General features: G+C 51.4%; 1 protein-coding gene across 1 annotated transcript in view; it reads left to right on the top strand.

Annotated features, from left to right (window-relative positions):
• The window catches only part of CTNNBL1 (catenin beta like 1), a 40,877-nt gene extending 21,754 nt beyond the window's left edge, over positions 1-19,123 (top strand). The window contains exons 8-16 of the mRNA XM_069954071.1: positions 9,560-9,632; positions 10,533-10,591; positions 12,952-13,100; positions 13,181-13,362; positions 14,213-14,310; positions 14,386-14,466; positions 15,368-15,505; positions 18,227-18,299; positions 18,817-19,123. Of these exons, the coding sequence (XP_069810172.1) occupies positions 9,560-9,632; positions 10,533-10,591; positions 12,952-13,100; positions 13,181-13,362; positions 14,213-14,310; positions 14,386-14,466; positions 15,368-15,505; positions 18,227-18,299; positions 18,817-18,905 (942 nt within the window). The 3' untranslated portion in view covers positions 18,906-19,123. The remainder of the gene's footprint in view (positions 1-9,559; positions 9,633-10,532; positions 10,592-12,951; positions 13,101-13,180; positions 13,363-14,212; positions 14,311-14,385; positions 14,467-15,367; positions 15,506-18,226; positions 18,300-18,816) is intronic.
• The last annotated feature ends 1,067 nt before the right edge of the window (positions 19,124-20,190 follow it).

Below are 20,190 nucleotides of genomic sequence, written 5' to 3' on the forward strand. Positions count from 1 at the left end.
CGCTTCCTGCACTATAACCAGCAGCCTTCCTCTGGAGCCGCTTCCTGCACTATAACCAGCAGCCTTCCTCTGTAGCTGCTTCCTGCACTATAACCAGCAGCCTTCCTCTGGAGCCGCTTCCTGCACTATAACCAGCAGCCTTCCTCTGTAGCCGCTTCCTGCACTATAACCAGCAGCCTTCCTCTGTAGCCGCTTCCTGCACTATAACCAGCAGCCTTCCTCTGTAGAACCTTCCTGCACTATAACCAGCAGCCTTCCTCTGTAGCCGCTTCCTGCACTATAACCAGCAGCCTTCCTCTGGAGCCGCTTCCTGCACTATAACCAGCAGCCTTCCTCTGTAGGCGCTTCCTGCACTATAACCAGCAGCCTTCCTCTGTAGAACCTTCCTGCACTATAACCAGCAGCCTTCCTCTGTAGAACCTTCCTGCACTATAACCAGCAGCCTTCCTCTGGAGCCGCTTCCTGCACTATAACCAGCAGCCTTCCTCTGGAGCCACCGTCTGCACTATAACCAGCAGCCTTCCTCTGGAGCCGCTTCCTGCACTATAACCAGCAGCCTTCCTCTGTAGAACCTTCCTGCACTATAACCAGCAGCCTTCCTCTGGAGCCGCTTCCTGCACTATAACCAGCAGCCTTCCTCTGGAGCCGCTTCCTGCACTATAACCAGCAGCCTTCCTCTGTAGCTGTTCCTGCACTATAACCAGCAGCCTTCCTCTGTAGCTGTTCCTGCACTATAACCAGCAGCCTTCCTCTGTAGAACCTTCCTGCACTATAACCAGCAGCCTTCCTCTGCTAGCTGTTCCTGCCACTATAACCAGCAGCTTCCTCTGGAGCCGCTTCCTGCACTATAACCAGCAGCCTTCCTCTGTAAGAACCTTCCTGCACTATAACCAGCAGCCTTCCTCTGTAGCCGCCTTCCTGCACTATTAACCAGCAGCCCTTCCTCTGCTAGAACCCTTCCTGCACTATAACCAGCAGCCTTCCTCTGTAGCCGCCTTCCTGCCACTATAACCAGCAGCCTTCCTCTGCTAGAACCTTCCTGCCACTATAACCAGCAGCCTTCCTCTGTAGAACCTTCCTGCACTATAACCAGCAGCCTTCTTCTGTAGCCGCTTCCTGCACTATAACCAGCAGCCTTCCTCTGTAGAACCTTCCTGCACTATAACCAGCAGCCTTCCTCTGTAGCCGCTTCCTGCACTATAACCAGCAGCCTTCCTCTGTAGCCGCTTCCTGCACTATAATCAGCAGCCTTCCTCTGTAGCTGTTCCTGCACTATAATCAGCAGCCTTCCTCTGTAGCTGTCCCTGCACTATAACCAGCAGCCTTCCTCTGTAGAACCTTCCTGCACTATAACCAGCAGCCTTCCTCTGTAGAACCTTCCTGCACTATAACCAGCAGCCTTCTTCTGTAGCCGCTTCCTGCACTATAACCAGCAGCCTTCCTCTGTAGAACCTTCCTGCACTATAACCAGCAGCCTTCCTCTGTAGCCGCTTCCTGCACTATAACCAGCAGCCTTCTTCTGTAGCCGCTTCCTGCACTTTAACCAGCAGCCTTCCTCTGTAGAACCTTCCTGCACTATAACCAGCAGCCTTCCTCTGTAGCCGCTTCCTGCACTATAACCAGCAGCCTTCCTCTGTAGCCGCTTCCTGCACTATAACCAGTAGCCTTCCTCTGTAGAACCTTCCTGCACTATAACCAGCAGCCTTCCTCTGTAGGCGCTTCCTGCACTATAACCAGCAGCCTTCCTCTGTAGCCCCTTCCTGCACTATAACCAGCAGCCTTCCTCTGTAGGCGCTTCCTGCACTATAACCAGCAGCCTTCCTCTGTACAACCTTCCTGCACTATAACCAGCAGCCTTCCTCTGTAGAACCTTCCTGCACTATAACCAGCAGCGTTCCTCTGTAGCCGCTTCCTGCACTATAACCAGCAGCCTTCCTCTGGAGCCGCTTCCTGCACTATAACCAGCAGCCTTCCTCTGGAGCTGTTCCTGCACTATAACCAGCAGCCTTCCTCTGTAGCTGTTCCTGCACTATAACCAGCAGCCTTCCTCTGTAGCCGCTTCCTGCACTATAACCAGCAGCCTTCCTCTGGAGCCGCTTCCTGCACTATAACCAGCAGCCTTCCTCTGTAGAACCTTCCTGCACTATAACCAGCAGCCTTCCTCTGTAGCCGCTTCCTGCACTATAACCAGCAGCCTTCCTCTGTAGAACCTTCCTGCACTATAACCAGCAGCCTCCTCTGTAGCCGCTTCCTCCTGCACTATAACCAGCAGCCTTCCTCTGTAGCCGCTTCCTGCACTATAACCTGCAGCCTTCCTCTGTAGAACCTTCCTGCACTATAACCAGGCAGCCTTCTCTGTAGAACCTCCCTGCACTATAACCAGCAGCCTTCCTCTGTAGCCGTTCCCTGCACTATAACCAGCAGCCCTTCCTCTGGAGCCCGCTTCCTGCACTATAACAGCAGCCTTCCTCTGTAGAACCTTCCTGCACTATAACCAGCAGCCTTCCTCTGTTAGCCGCTGCTTCCTGCACTATAACCAGCAGCCTTCCTCTGTAGCCGCTTCCTGCACTATAACCAGCAGCCCTTCCCTCTGTAGAACCTTCCTGCACTATAACCAGCAGCCTTCCTCTGTAGAACCTTCCTGCCCACTATAACAGCAGCCTTCCTCGTTAGAACCTTCCTGCACTATAACCAGCAGCCTTCCTCTGTAGCCGCTTCCTGCACTATAACCAGCAGCCTTCCTCTGTAGAACCTTCCTGCACTATAACCAGCAGCCTTCCTCTGTAGAACCTTCCTGCACTATAACCAGCAGCCTTCCTCTGTAGAACCTTCCTGCACTATAACCAGCAGCCTTCCTCTGTAGAACCTTCCTGCACTATAACCAGCAGCCTTCCTCTGTAGCTGTTCCTGCACTATAACCAGCAGCCTTCCTCTGTAGAACCTTCCTGCACTATAACCAGCAGCCTTCCTCTGTAGAACCTTCCTGCACTATAACCAGCAGCCTTCCTCTGTAGAACCTTCCTGCACTATAACCAGCAGCCTTCCTCTGTAGAACCTTCCTGCACTATAACCAGCAGCCTTCCTCTGTAGAACCTTCCTGCACTATAACCAGCAGCCTTCCTCTGGAGCTGTTCCTGCACTATAACCAGCAGCCTTCCTCTGTAGCGGCTTCCTGCACTATAACCAGCAGCCTTCCTCTGTAGAACCTTCCTGCACTATAACCAGCAGCCTTCCTCTGTAGCTGTTCCTGCACTATAACCAGCAGCCTTCCTCTGTAGCCACTTCCTGCACTATAACCAGCAGCCTTCCTCTGTAGAACCTTCCTGCACTATAACCAGCAGCCTTCCTCTGTAGAACCTTCCTGCACTATAACCAGCAGCCTTCCTCTGTAGCCGCTTCCTGCACTATAACCAGCAGCCTTCCTCTGTAGCCCCTTCCTGCACTATAACCAGCAGCCTTCCTCTGTAGCCGCTTCCTGCACTATAACCAGCAGCCTTCCTCTGTAGCTGTTCCTGCACTATAACCAGCAGCCTTCCTCTGTAGCCGCTTCCTGCACTATAACCAGCAGCCTTCCTCTGTAGAACCTTCCTGCACTATAACCAGCAGCCTTCCTCTGTAGCCGCTTCCTGCACTATAACCAGCAGCCTTCCTCTGTAGCCGCTTCCTGCACTATAACCAGCAGCCTTCCTCTGGAGCTGTTCCTGCACTATAACCAGCAGCCTTCCTCTGTAGAACCTTCCTGCACTATAACCAGCAGCCTTCCTCTGTAGCCGCTTCCTGCACTATAACCAGCAGCCTTCCTCTGTAGAACCTTCCTGCACTATAACCAGCAGCCTTCCTCTGTAGAACCTTCCTGCACTATAACCAGCAGCCTTCCTTTGTAGAACCTTCCTGCACTATAACTAGCAGCCTTCCTCTGGAGCCGCTTCCTGCACTATAACCAGCAGCCTTCCTCTGGAGCCGCTTCCTGCACTATAACCAGCAGCCTTCCTCTGTAGCTGCTTCCTGCACTATAACCAGCAGCCTTCCTCTGTAGCCGCTTCCTGCACTATAACCAGCAGCCTTCCTCTGTAGCCGCTTCCTGCACTATAACCAGCAGCCTTCCTCTGTAGCCGCTTCCTGCACTATAACCAGCAGCCTTCCTCTGTAGCTGTTCCTGCACTATAACCAGCAGCCTTCCTCTGTAGCTGTTTCTGCACTATAACCAGCAGCCTTCCTCTGTAGCCGCTTCCTGCACTATAACCAGCAGCCTTCCTCTGTAGAAGCTTCCTGCACTATAACCAGCAGCCTTCCTCTGGAGCCGCTTCCTGCACTATAACCAGCAGCCTTCCTCTGGAGCCGCTTCCTGCACTATAACCAGCAGCCTTCCTCTAGAGCCGCTTCCTGCACTATAACCAGCAGCCTTCCTCTAGAGCCGCTTCCTGCACTATAACCAGCAGCCTTCCTCTGTAGAACCTTCCTGCACTATAACCAGCAGCCTTCCTCTGTAGAACCTTCCTGCACTATAACCAGCAGCCTTCCTCTGTAGCCGCTTCCTGCACTATAACCAGCAGCCTTCCTCTGTAGAACCTTCCTGCACTATAACCAGCAGCCTTCCTCTGTAGAACCTTCCTGCACTATAACCAGCAGCCTTCCTCTGTAGAACCTTCCTGCACTATAACCAGCAGCCTTCCTCTGTAGCCGCTTCCTGCACTATAACCAGCAGCCTTCCTCTGTAGCCGCTTCCTGCACTATAACCAGCAGCCTTCCTCTGGAGCTGTTCCTGCACTATAACCAGCAGCCTTCCTCTGTAGAACCTTCCTGCACTATAACCAGCAGCCTTCCTCTGTAGCCGCTTCCTGCACTATAACCAGCAGCCTTCCTCTGTAGAACCTTCCTGCACTATAACCAGCAGCCTTCCTCTGTAGAACCTTCCTGCACTATAACCAGCAGCCTTCCTCTGTAGAACCTTCCTGCACTATGACTAGCAGCCTTCCTCTAGAGCCGCTTCCTGCACTATAACCAGCAGCCTTCCTCTGGAGCCGCTTCCTGCACTATAACCAGCAGCCTTCCTCTGTAGCTGCTTCCTGCACTATAACCAGCAGCCTTCCTCTGTAGCCGCTTCCTGCACTATAACCAGCAGCCTTCCTCTGTAGCCGCTTCCTGCACTATAACCAGCAGCCTTCCTCTGTAGCCGTTTCCTGCACTATAACCAGCAGCCTTCCTCTGTAGCCGCTTCCTGCACTATAACCAGCAGCCTTCCTCTGTAGCCGCTTCCTGCACTAGAACCAGCAGCCTTCCTCTGTAGCTGTTCCTGCACTATAACCAGCAGCCTTCCTCTGTAGCCGCTTCCTGCACTATAACCAGCAGCCTTCCTCTGTAGAACTTCCTGCCACTATAACCAGCAGCCTTCCTCTGCTAGAACCTTCCTGCACTATAACCAGCAGCCTTCCTCTGTAGCCGCTTCCTGCACTATAACCAGCAGCCTTCCTCTGTAGCCGCTTCCTGCACTATAACCAGCAGCCTTCCTCTGTAGCCGTTTCCTGCACTATAACCAGCAGCCTTCCTCTGTAGCCGCTTCCTGCACTATAACCAGCAGCCTTCCTCTGTAGCCGCTTCCTGCACTAGAACCAGCAGCCTTCCTCTGTAGCTGTTCCTGCACTATAACCAGCAGCCTTCCTCTGTAGCCGCTTCCTGCACTATAACCAGCAGCCTTCCTCTGTAGAACCTTCCTGCACTATACCAGCAGCCTTCTCTCTGTAGCCGCTTCCTGCACTATAACCAGCCAGCCTTCCTTCTGGAGCCGCTTCCTGCACTATAACCAGCAGCCTTCCTCTGGAGCCGCTTCCTTGCACTTCATAACACCAGCAGCGCTTCCTCTTTAGTCCGCCTTCCTGCCACTATAACCAGCACTAGCCTTCCTCTGTCAGAACTTTTTTTTTTTTCCTGCATACGTAATAACCATGCAGCCTTCCTCTGTAGCTGTTCACTGACACTATTAACCCACTGCAGCCCTTCCCTCTGAGAGCCGCCTTCCTGCACTTATACACCAGACAGCCTTCCTCTGGAAGCCCGCCTTCCTTGCACTAATAACCAGCAGCCTTCCTCTGTAGAACCTTCCTGCACTATAACCAAGCAGCCTTTGGTCTGTAGGGCCGCTTTCCTGCACTATAACCAGCAGCTTTCCTCTGTAGAACCTTCCTGCACTATAACCAAGCAGCCTTCCTCTCCTGTAGCCGCTTCCTGCACTATAACCAGCAGCCTTCCTCTGTAGCCGCTTCCCTGCACTATAACCAGCAGCCCTTCCTCTGTAGGAACCTTCCTGCACTATAACCAGCAGCCTTCCTCTGGAGCTGCTTCCTGCACTATATACCAGCAGCCTTCCTCTGTAGCCGCTTCCTGCACTATAAACCAGCAGCCCCTTCCTCTGTAGCCAACCGTCTGCACTATACCTGCACTATAACCAGCAGCCTATCCTCTGTAGCCCTGCTTCCTGCCCACTATAACCAAGCAGCCTTTCCCTCTGTAGCCTGCTTCCATGCCACTATAACCAGCAGCCTTCCGCTGTAGAACCGCTTCCTGCACTATAACCAGCAGCCTTCCTCTGGAGCCGCTTCCTGCACTAATAACCAGCAGCCTTCCTCTGGAGCCGCTTCCTGCACTATAACCAGCAGCCTTCCTCTGGAGCGCTTCCTGCACTATAACCAGCAGCCTTCCTCTGTAGAACCTTCCTGCACTATAACCAGCAGCCTTCCTCTGTAGCCGCTTCCTGCACTATAACCAGCAGCCTTCCTCTGTAGCCGCTTCCTGCACTATAACAGCAGCTTCCTCTGTAGACCGTTCCTGCACTATAACCAGCAGCCTTCCTCTGTAGCCGCTTCCTGCACTATAACCAGCAGCCTTCCTCTGTAGCCGCTTCCTGCACTATAACCAGCAGCCTTCCTGCTGTAGAACCTTCCTAGCACTATAACCAGCAGCCTTCCTCTGTAGCACGCTTCCTGACACTATAACCAGCAGCCTTCCTCTGTAGCCGCTTCCTGCACTATAACCAGCAGCCTTCCTCTGTAGCCGTTTCCTGCACTATAACCAGCAGCCTTCCTCTGTAGCCGCTTCCTGCACTATAACCAGCAGCCTTCCTCTGTAGCCGCTTCCTGCACTAGAACCAGCAGCCTTCCTCTGTAGCTGTTCCTGCACTATAACCAGCAGCCTTCCTCTGTAGCCGCTTCCTGCACTATAACCAGCAGCCTTCCTCTGTAGAACCTTCCTGCACTATAACCAGCAGCCTTCCTCTGTAGCCGCTTCCTGCACTATAACCAGCAGCCTTCCTCTGGAGCCGCTTCCTGCACTATAACCAGCAGCCTTCCTCTGGAGCCGCTTCCTGCACTATAACCAGCAGCCTTCCTCTGTAGCCGCTTCCTGCACTATAGAGCCAGCAGCCTTCCTCTGTAGACCATTCCTAGCACTATAACCAGCAGCCTTCCTCTGTAGCTAGTTCCTGCACTATAACCAGCAGCCTTCCTTCTAGAGCCCTGCTTGTCCTGCCTATAACCAGCAGCCTTCCTCTGGAGCCGCTTCCTGCCACTATAACCAGCAGCCTTCCTCTGTAGAAACCTTCCTGCATCTATGAACCAGCATGCCTTCCTCTCGTAGGCGCCACAAGGTGCTTCACTGACATCTCTATAACCAGCAGTCTTTTTCCTCATGTAGAACCTTTCCTGCACGAATAATATCCAGCTAGCCTTCCTCTGTAAGCCGCTGTCCTGCTACTTATATACCAGCAGCCTTTCCGCTGTAGCCCGCTGCCTGCACTATAACCAGGCAGCCTTCCTCTGTAGCTGCTTTCCGGCACATATAACCAGCAGCCTTCCTCTGTAGCTGTTCCTTCACTATAACCAGCAGCCTTCCTCTGTAGCCGCTTCCTGCAACTATAACCAGCAGCTCTTCCTCTGTAGAACCTTCCTGCACTATAACCAGCAGCCTTCCTCTGTAGCTGTTCCTGCACTATAACCAGCAGCCTTCCTCTGTAGCTGTTCCTGCACTATAACCAGCAGCCTTCCTCTGTAGCCGCTTCCTGCACTATAACCAGCAGCCTTCCTCTAGAGCCGCTTCCTGCACTATAACCAGCAGCCTTCCTCTGGAGCCGCTTCCTGCACTATAACCAGCAGCCTTCCTCTGTAGAACCTTCCTGCACTATAACCAGCAGCCTTCCTCTGTAGAACCTTCCTGCACTATAACCAGCAGCTTTCCTCTGTAGAACCTTCCTGCACTATAACCAGCAGCCTTCCTCTGTAGCCGCTTCCTGCACTATAACCAGCAGCCTTCCTCTGTAGCCGCTTCCTGCACTATAACCAGCAGCCTTCCTCTGTAGCTGCTTCCTGCACTATAACCAGCAGCCTTCCTCTGTAGCTGTTCCTGCACTATAACCAGCAGCCTTCCTCTGTAGCCGCTTCCTGCACTATAACCAGCAGCCTTCCTCTGTAGAACCTTCCTGCACTATAACCAGCAGCCTTCCTCTGTAGCTGTTCCTGCACTATAACCAGCAGCCTTCCTCTGTAGCTGTTCCTGCACTATAACCAGCAGCCTTCCTCTGTAGCCGCTTCCTGCACTATAACCAGCAGCCTTCCTCTGGAGCCGCTTCCTGCACTATAACCAGCAGCCTTCCTCTAGAGCCGCTTCCTGCACTATAACCAGCAGCCTTCCTCTGGAGCCGCTTCCTGCACTATAACCAGCAGCCTTCCTCTGTAGAACCTTCCTGCACTATAACCAGCAGCCTTCCTCTGTAGAAGCTTCCTGCACTATAACCAGCAGCTTTCCTCTGTAGAACCTTCCTGCACTATAACCAGCAGCCTTCCTCTGTAGCCGCTTCCTGCACTATAACCAGCAGCCTTCCTCTGTAGCCGCTTCCTGCACTATAACCAGCAGCCTTCCTCTGTAGCTGTTCCTGCACTATAACCAGCAGCCTTCCTCTGTAGCCGCTTCCTGCACTATAACCAGCAGCCTTCCTCTGTAGCCCCTTCCTGCACTATAACCAGCAGCCTTCCTCTGTAGCCGCTTCCTGCACTATAACCAGCAGCCTTCCTCTGTAGAACCTTCCTGCACTATAACCAGCAGCCTTCCTCTGTAGAACCTTCCTGCACTATAACCAGCAGCCTTCCTCTGTAGCCGCTTCCTGCACTATAACCAGCAGCCTTCCTCTGGAGCCGCTTCCTGCACTATAACCAGCAGCCTTCCTCTGTAGAACCTTCCTGCACTATAACCAGCAGCCTTCCTCTGTAGAACCTTCCTGCACTATAACCAGCAGCCTTCCTCTGGAGCCGCTTCCTGCACTATAACCAGCAGCCTTCCTCTGTAGAACCTTCCTGCACTATAACCAGCAGCCTTCCTCTGTAGAACCTTCCTGCACTATAACCAGCAGCCTTCCTCTGGAGCCGCTTCCTGCACTATAACCAGCAGCCTTCCTCTGTAGAACCTTCCTGCACTATAACCAGCAGCCTTCCTCCTCCTCCTCCTTACATTGCGGTCGCTGTGTGTATTCTCCGGCTGCCAGCGCTCTAATTCCTCTCTTTTTCCTGACGTTTAGGCCAAGCTCCCATTTGATGCCAACAAGCTGTACTGCAGTGAGATCCTGGCCATTCTTCTCCAGAATAACGATGGTAAGAGGATTACCGCTTCCCTCTATTGTTTCTGTCATTTGTCGTCTGGATGGATTGCTCAGCTGACTGCGCTTAAGTCTTCCATCCTTCATTTCATCTAGTTCTCTCCTCCTTCATCTCATCCAGTTCTCTTTCTCTCCTTCATCTCATCAAGTTCTCTCCTTTATCTTGCTCAGTTTTCTACTTCATCTCAGGCAGTTCTCTCCTTTATCTCATCCGATTCTCTCCTCCTCCTCGCAGTTTACTCCTTAATCTCATCCAGTTTACTCCTTCATCTCATCCAGTTCTCTCCTTCATCTCGTGCAGTTCTCTCCTTCATCTCGTGCAGTTCTCTCCTTCATGTCATCTGGTTCTCTCCTCCACCTTTGTGGAGGCGGTGATCAGATTTTAAAGTTCTACCACCACAGTCATATTGGTCTGGTTAGACTGCAGCTAACTCAGACACTAACTAGTACCACTGGTAGTGGACTTATATAGATATAGATGTTGATTGTGGAGTAGTGTTTTTAACTCACATTCTCACTTTATTAATTTATCATTAGATATTATAATAAAAGTTACGTTTTATAAGTTTGTCGGGGCTATCCCGGTTTGTTTGGGCTGTTTGCCCTTTGCGGTTGTAGTACAAAGTTTGGAATAGCCGGGTATCCCCGATCTGTAAAGGCACTAATTTACGTTTGAGTTGTCTCCTCCACCTTTATCTCGCGCAGTTCTCTCTTTTATCTCGCGCAGTTCTCTCTTTTATCTCGCGCAGTTCTCTCCTGACACCCAGCGCTCTCCCCGTCCGTCCTCTCCTCCCTCCTTAGTCTCGTCTACCATCTTGCCCTCTGTCACCGTGTATTGATCTTCTCTGCTGATGGATTTATCCTTCTCTGCTGACATTATCTTCTCTTCTCTCAGACACTCGGGGACTCCTGGGAGAGCTGGATGGGATAGATGTGCTGCTTCAGCAGTTATCGGTGAGCACCTCCTCCCCCCACTCCCGGCCAGCTTACACCCTGGCATCTCTCCCAGCTGGTGGTGGCAGACTGCTGCCTCAGCTCTTACAGGAGAATGTCAGTGCGCACCTGTCTGCCATGCTGCCTAGTGCCAGGCCCGTGCCACCCGCACAGTACCCTATAGTATAACAGCGCCCCCATACAGTACCCTATAGTATAACAGCGCCCCCATACAGTACCCTATAGTATAACAGCGCCCCCATACAGTACCCTATAGTATAACAGCGCCCCCATACAGTACCCTATAGTATAACAGCGCCCCCATACAGTACCCTATAGTATAACAGCGCCCCCATACAGTACCCTATAGTATAACAGCGCCCCCATACAGTACCCTATAGTATAACAGCGCCCCCCATACAGTACCCTATAGTATAACAGCGCCCCCATACAGTACCCTATAGTATAACAGCGCCCCCCCATACAGTACCCTATAGTATAACGGCGCCCCCATACAGTACCCTATAGTATAACAGCGCCCCCATACAGTACCCTATATTATAACAGCGCCCCCATACAGTACCCTATAGTATAACGGCGCCCACATACAGTACCCTATAGTATAACAGCCCCCCATACAGTACCCTATAGTATAACAGCGCCCCCCATACAGTACCCTATAGTATAACAGCGCCCCCATACAGTACCCTATAGTATAACAGCGCCCCCATACAGTACCCTATAGTATCACAGCGCCCCCATACAGTACCCTATAGTATAACAGCGCCCCCATACAGTATCCTATAGTATAACAGCGCCCCCATACAGTACCCTATAGTATAACAGCGCCCCCATACAGTACCCTATAGTATAACAGCGCCCCCATACAGTACCCTATAGTATAACAGCGCCCCCATACAGTACCCTATAGTATAACAGCGTCCCCATACAGTACCCTATAGTATACCAGCACCCCCCATACAGTACCCTATAGTATACCAGCACCCCCCATACAGTACCCTATAGTATAACAGCGCCCCCATACAGTACCCTATAGTATACCAGCACCCCCCATACAGTACCCTATAGTATAACAGCGCCCCCATACAGTACCCTATAGTATACCAGCACCCCCCATACAGTACCCTATAGTATACCAGCACCCCCCATACAGTACTCTATAGTATAACAGCGCCCCCATACAGTACCCTATAGTATAACAGCGCCCCCATACAGTACCCTATAGTATAACAGCGCCCCCATACAGTACCCTATAGTATAACAGCGCCCCCATACAGTACCCTATAGTATAACAGCGCCCCCATACAGTACCCTATAGTATAACAGCGCCCCCCATACAGTACCCTATAGTATAACAGCGCCCCCATACAGTACCCTATAGTATAACAGCGCCCCCATACAGTACCCTATAGTATAACGGCGCCCCCATACAGTACCCTATAGTATAACGGCGCCCCCATACAGTACCCTATAGTATAACAGCGCCCCCATACAGTACCCTATAGTATACCAGCACCCCCCATACAGTACCCTTTAGTATACCAGCACCCCCCATACAGTACCCTATAGTATAACAGCGCCCCCCATACAGTACCCTATAGTATAACAGCGCCCCCCATACAGTACCCTATAGTATAACAGCGCCCCCCATACAGTACCCTATAGTATAACAGGGCCCCCCATACAGTACCCTATAGTATAACAGCGCCCCCATACAGTACCCTATAGTATAACAGCGCCCCCATACAGTACCCTATAGTATACCAGCACCCCCCATACAGTACCCTATAGTATAACAGCGCCCCCATACAGTACCCTATAGTATAACGGCGCCCCCATACAGTACCCTATAGTATAACAGCGCCCCCATACAGTACCCTATAGTATAAAAGCCCCCCCCATACAGTACCCTATAGTATAACGGCGCCCCCATACAGTACCCTATAGTATAACGGCGCCCCCCATACAGTACCCTATAGTATAACGGCACCCCCATACAGTACCCTATAGTATAACAGCGCCCCCATACAGTACCCTATAGTATAACAGCGCCCCCATACAGTACCCTATAGTATAACAGCGCCCCCCATACAGTACCCTATAGTATAACAGCGCCCCCCATACAGTACCCTATAGTATAACAGCGCCCCCATACAGTACCCTATAGTATAACAGCGTGTGTGTGTTTGTGTGTGTATATATGTGTGTATGTGAATATATATATATATATATATTATTTATGACCGCTTCTCCATTGAGGTGACTGGTGTCTGCTTCTGTCCACCTGCTCTATGGCTCATATAGTTGGGGTGCCGCCATACACCTAGTCATACATCGCTGCTGATTTTGTTTGCGCTCAGGTGTTTAAGCGCCATGATCCCAGCACGGCAGAGGAGCAGGAGATGATGGAGAACCTGTTTGATGCTCTTTGTTCGTGTTTGATGCTGAGCAGTAACAGAGATCGATTCCTGAAGGGTGAGGGGCTGCAGCTCATGAACCTCATGCTCAGGTGAGACGCTGTACGTTTTGGTGGTATCAGACACGGCATATGAGTCGCTGCGACGTTACATCCGTCTGTTTCCATTGCAGAGAGAAAAAGATGTCCCGCTGCAGCGCCCTTCGCGTCCTGGACCACGCCATGATCGGGCCGGAAGGCAGCGACAATTGTCACAAGTTCGTGGACATCCTGGGTCTCAGGACCATCTTTCCACTTTTCATGAAATCGCCCAAAAAGATGAAGAAAACCGGCGTCTCTGAGAAGGAACATGAAGGTGAGGACATGATGGCTGCCGGCAGAGCGCTCCCTCACCTCTGCAACCACCCCCTGCCCTGTATGTGCAGTGAGATGCGGCGGGACAGTGAGGGTGCTGTGAGATGCGGTGAGGCGATGCGGTGGGACAATGAGGGTGCAGTGAGATGCGGTGAGGCGATGCGGCGGGGCAGTGAGGCGGTGCAGTGGGATGCAGTGAGGCGATGCGGTGGGGCAGTGAGGGTGCAGTGAGATGCGGTGAGGCGATGCGGCGGGGCAGTGAGGCGATGCGGCGGGGCAGTGAGGCGATGCGGCGGGGCAGTGAGGCGATGCGGCGGGGCAGTGAGGCGATGCGGCGGGGCAGTGAGGCGATGCGGCGGGGCAGTGAGGCGCGCTAATCTCAGAATGTTTACCGTCTGTGCGCACAAGGTTAAAAGTAGAACATACATGAGGGGGCGCAGAGAATTAGCCGCCTGTCATGTGCCAGATCAGGTCCTTTGTCTTCTGCTCTGAGGAGGGCAGACTCCTCCATCTGATTACCCAGAAGCCCTTGCCAGGCGTGGCTTATAGACACCCATGTGACGCTATGGCCGTGTGCTGGTGCGAGCAATGCTTTTTTATAACCAGCTTAGAAGATGTGATCAGGCAATGAATGAGCTGATCCCCGGCTGATCACTAATCACGTCTTGTTTGGCCAATGTGATCCTGGAATAGGATGGACGTGCTTATCCTCCCCTTTTGTTATCGGCCGGTGTCTGGTATTGAATCTTCGTTCGGTTCCCGTGAGCTGTAATACCAGATCCCCCACCACCACCGCTTGTGTCCTGTATGTTATACCTCACTGAATCCATGGCTGCCGTCTCTCCGCACAGAACACGTCTGCTCCATCCTGGCCTCCTTACTGCGCAATCTGAAAGGACAACAAAGAACCAGACTGCTCAACAAGTTCACCGAGAACGACAGCGAGAAGGTCAGCGGCGGCGGTCCGGGCTGTGTCCCCGCAGTGTGTGACGCCCAGACACTCACCATACTCTCTACCTGACAGGTGGACCGCCTCATGGAGCTCTACTACAAGTATCTGGAAGCCGTGCGGGTGGCCGACAAGAAGATCGAAGGCGAGAAGCACGTAAGTGTCCGTCCAGTTACAACTAGGTTACATAAAGGGGCCGCACTGACCTCTACCGGGGGGAGGGGGGGGGGCCGCACTGACCTCTACCGGGGGGAGGGGGGGGCCGCACTGACCTCTACCGGGGGAGGGGGGGGCCGCACTGACCTCTACCGGGGGGAGGGGGGGGCCGCACTGACCTCTACCGGGGGGGGGGGGGGCCGCACTGACCTCTACCGGGGGGAGGGGGGGGGGCCGCACTGACCTCTACAGATCCAGGTAACGTCATTGGAATTCCCATCTCAGCTGATAGTTAAAGGGGTTGTCCATCCAGGAGGCCTTATTGTGCTGCCGCCTGTAATCCGTGCTCCCCAGTGTGCAGCTGCTTCCAGGTGAGGTGGCCGGCCCACTCTGCCATACAGCGGATGTAGCGGTGTCCGACCTCTGCGGGAAAAATGCGACCAGTGTCCGTGTGTGAGATGAGAATGAAATATGGAAAACTTCACATCTTGGGGCCGTGCCCATAGCGAGGAGCCGGCCGTGCCCGTAGCGAGGAGCCGGCCGTGCCCGTAGCGAGGAGCCGGCCGTGCCCGTAGCGAGGAGCCGGCCGTGCCCGTAGCGAGGAGCCGGCCGTGCCCGTAGCGAGGAGCCGGCCGTGCCCATAGCGAGGAGCCGGCCGTGCCCATAGCGAGGAGCCGGCCGTGCCCATAGCGAGGAGCCGGCCGTGCCCATAGCGAGGAGCCGGCCGTGCCCATAGCGAGGAGCCGGCCGTGCCCATAGCGAGGAGCCGGCCGTGCCCATAGCGAGGAGCCGGCCGTGCCCATAGCGAGGAGCCGGCCGTGCCCATAGCGAGGAGCCGGCCGTGCCCACAGCGAGGAGCCGGCCTTCAGGCCTCCATCCATTACTTCTTCCTCCTCTCTAGGACATGGTGCGGCGCGGGGAAATCCTAGATGATGATCTGGAGGATGAGTTTTACCTGCGTAGACTGGATGCCGGACTGTTCCTGCTCCAGCTGCTGTGCTACATCACTGCCGAGATCTGCAACAGTAACCAGCCACAGGTAACCCCCACCATCTATATACTGCCGCTGTCTATATACTACCACCATCTATATACTGCCGAGATCTGTAACAGTAACTAGCCACAGGTAACACCCACCATCTATATACTGCCGCTGTGTATATACTACCACCATCTATATACTGCCGAGATCTGTAACAGTAACCAGCCACAGGTAACCCCCACCATCTATATACTGCCGCTGTGTATATACTACCACCATCTATATACTGCCGAGATCTGTAACAGTAACCAGCCACAGGTAACACCCACCATCTATATACTGCCGCTGTGTATATACTACCACCATCTATATACTGCAGAGATCTGTAACAGTAACCAGCCACAGGTAACCCCCAACATCTATATACTGCCGCTGTGTATATACTACCACCATCTATATACTGCCGAGATCTGCAACAGTAACCAGCCACAGGTAACCCCCAACATCTATATACTGCCGCTGTGTATATACTACCACCATCTATATACTGCCGAGATCTGCAACAGTAACCAGCCACAGGTAACCCCCAACATCTATATACTGCCGCTGTGTATATACTACCACCATCTATATACTGCCGAGATCTGCAACAGTAACCAGCCACAGGTAACCCCCAACATCTATATACCCCCGCCATCTATATACTTTTAAGACCTGCAACAGTAACCAGCCACAAGTTACTCCCACTGTCTATATACCGCTGCCATCTATATACTGCCAAGGTCTGCAACAGTAACCAGCCACAGCTAATCCTTGCCATCTATATACTGCCGCCATCTCTATACCAGTACCATCGCTATACCCCCATCTATATACTACTACCATCTCTATACCCTCATCTATATACTGCTGACATCTGTATACCACTAGCATCTCTATACCCTCATCTATATACTGCTGACATCTATATACCACTGCCATCTCTATACCCCCGCCATCTATATACCACTACCATCTATATAGCCCCGCATCTATATACCATCTATATACCCCTGCCATCTACATACCACTGCCATCTCTATACCCCCGCCATCTATATACCCCCGCCATCTATATACCACTACCATCTCTATACCACCGCCATCTATATACCACCACCATCTCTATACCACCGCCATCTATATACCACTACCCTCTCTATACCCCCGCCATCTATATACCACTACCATCTCTATACCCCCGCTTTCTATATACTGCTGAAATCTATATATCACCTCCGTCTATATACTGCCGCATCTATATACCACTACCATCTCTATACCCCGCCATCTATATACCACTACCATCTCTATACCCCCGCCATCTATATACCACTACCATCTATATATCACCTACGTCTATATACTGCCACATCTATATACCACTACCCTCTCTATACCCCCACCATCTATATACCACTACCATCTCTATACCCCCGCCATCTATATACTGCTGAAATCTATATATCACCTCCGTCTATATACTGCCGCATCTATATACCACTACCATCTATATATCACCTCCGTCTATATACTGCCGCATCTATATACCACTACCCTCTCTATACCCCCACCATCTATATACCACTACCATCTCTATACCCCCGCCATCTATATACTGCTGAAATCTATATATCACCTACGTCTATATACTGCCACATCTATATACCACTACCCTCTCTATACCCCCACCATCTATATACCACTACCATCTCTATACCCCCGCCATCTATATACTGCTGAAATCTATATATCACCTCCGTCTATATACTTGCGCATCTATATACCACTACCATCTATATATCACCTCCGTCTATATACTGCCATATCTATATACCACTACCCTCTCTATACCCCCACCATCTATATACCACTACTATCTCTATACCCCCGCCATCTATATACTGCTGAAATCTATATATCACCTCCGTCTATATACTGCCGCATCTATATACCACTACCATCTATATATCACCTCCGTCTATATACTGCCGCATCTATATACCACTACCCTCTCTATACCCCCACCATCTATATACCACTACCATCTCTATACCCCCGCCATATATATACTGCTGAAATCTATATATCACCTCCGTCTATATACTGCCGCATCTATATACCACTACCATCTATATATCACCTCCGTCTATATACTGCCGCATCTATATACCACTACCCTCTCTATACCCCCGCCATCTATATACTGCTGAAATCTATATATCACCTCCGTCTATATACTGCCGCATCTATATACCACTACCATTTCTATACCCCCGCCATCTATATACTGCTGAAATCTATATATCACCTCCGTCTATATACTGCCGCATCTATATACCACTACCATCTATATATCACCTCCGTCTATATACTGCCGCATCTATATACCACTACCATCTCTATACCCCCGCCATCTATATACTGCTGAAATCTATATATCACCTCCTTCTATATACTGCTGCATCTATATACCACTACCATTTCTATACCCCCGCCATCTATATACTGTGCACAATTAGCAATTCCGCAATACTCTGTTATCTTTGAACGTCAGAGAATTTAACAACTTTATATAAATTAGAATAGTGCTTCATCCCTAGACCAGGGGGTCACACTGCGGCCCTCCAGCTATGGCAGAACTACAATTCCCATCATGCTTTAGCTTTAGGGGTCCCTTATAGGATGGAGCATCGTTCACTCTTTATGTTTCTGAGTTTGTCCGTGTCTTTGGCTTTAGGTGCGGCAGAGAGTGATGCAGATCCTCACCATGAGGGGGAGCTCCATCAAAATTATCCGACACATATTGAAGGGTGAGTGGTCGGCCTATTATATTATCTTCTTGTCTGTCCCTGGGCCCTATAATAATATATAATAAACTATAACAACCCCCCTTTATAATAGCCCTATATATCCCCTCTATAATAGCCCTATATACCCCCCTCTATAATAGCCCTATATACCCCCCTCTATAATAACCCTATATACCCCCCTCTATAATAGTAGACAGTAATGGTCTATGCACAGTGTCTGATCCCCCAGTGTCCGTCAGCTGTTTGGGGCTGATGCTACACTCATGCACAGTGATTGGTCCAGAAGCCGGGGTCCACCTACAGTGCAGTGGTGCCGCAGGTCACTGCCGCTCAGCTCCTATTGAATTTGATGAGTTTCATCACCTATAACGACGCAGAGTTCAGAACTCACCTGGTCCCGCTGAACAGAAGCCATGACAGCTCTTGTGGCCTATGCCATTGATGTGTGCCGGCGCTGTCGTACTGTTTGACTTGTATCATTAGTTTTTTTATTTTGAATCCGTTTAATCTTTTCCAGAATATTCTGAGAACATCGGTGACGGGAAGAGCGCGGAATTCCGGGAGAGTGAACAGAAGCGAATCCAGGAGCTGATAGAGACCTTATGATCCATCGGGTTCATTCCCATAGAGTGAGGAGTCTGCAGAGCATCGCACAAGACCAGGACATCAGATGTCATCTTTCTTTTTGTATATACTGATTTGGGATCCACTGGATTAGACCCGGTCTTCTTCCCACTCTCTGTGAATATTGAGAACTTTATAGAAGATCACTTTTTAATGTGTGTCTTATTTTTTTTAATAAAAAGTCATGTATTAAATATTCAGCAACCTGTTCACCATTATTCTGTGGTCGGGGATCAGCGGTCTGTTCACCATTATTCTGGGGTCGGGGATCAGTGCTCTGTTCACCATTATTCTGTGGTCGGGGGTCAGGGGCCTGTTCACCATTATTCTGTGGTCGGGGATCAGCGGTCTGCTCACCATTATTCTGTGGTCGGGGATCAGCGGTCTGCTCACCATTATTCTGTGGTCTGGGATCAGCGGTCTGTTCATTATTCTGTGGTCGGGGATCAGCGGTCTGTTCACCATTATTCTGTGGTCGGGGATCAGCGGTCTGCTCACCATTATTCTGTGGTCTGGGATCAGCGGTCTGTTCACCATTATTCTGTGGTCGGGGATCAGCGGTCTGTTCACCATTATTCTGTGGTCTGGGATCAGCGATCTGTTCACCATTATTCTGTGGTCGGGGATCAGCGGTCTGTTCACCAATATTCTGTGTTTGGGATCAGCGGTCTGTTCACCATTATTCTGTGGTCGGGGATCAGCGGTCTGTTCACCATTATTCTGTGGTCGGGGATCAGCAACCTGTTCATTATTCTGTGGTCTGGGATCAGCGGTCTGTTCACCATTATTCTGTGGTCTGGGATCAGCGGTCTGTTCACCATTATTCTGTGGTCGGGGATCAGCGGTCTGTTCACCATTATTCTGTGGTCGGGGATCAGCGGTCTGTTCACCATTATTCTGTGGTCGGGGATCAGCGGTCTGTTCACCATTATTCTGTGGTCTGGGATCAGCGGTCTGTTCACCATTATTCTGGGGTCGGGGATCAGCGGTCTGTTCACCATTATTCTGTGGTCGGGGATCAGCGGTCTCTTCACCATTATTCTGTGGTCGGGGATCAGCAGTCTGTTCACCATTATTCTGTGGTCTGGGATCAGCGGTCTGTTCACCATTATTCTGGGGTCGGGGATCAGCGGTCTGTTCACCATTATTCTGTGGTCGGGGATCAGCGGTCTCTTCACCATTATTCTGTGGTCGGGGATCAGCGGTCTGAACCATTGGGTTATTGGGGGGGATGGATAATCCTGCTGGTGTAGAAATTGAGATGTAG

The sequence above is a fragment of the Dendropsophus ebraccatus genome, chromosome 14, assembly GCF_027789765.1.
Source record: "Dendropsophus ebraccatus isolate aDenEbr1 chromosome 14, aDenEbr1.pat, whole genome shotgun sequence".
NCBI classification, from domain to species: domain Eukaryota; kingdom Metazoa; phylum Chordata; class Amphibia; order Anura; family Hylidae; genus Dendropsophus; species Dendropsophus ebraccatus.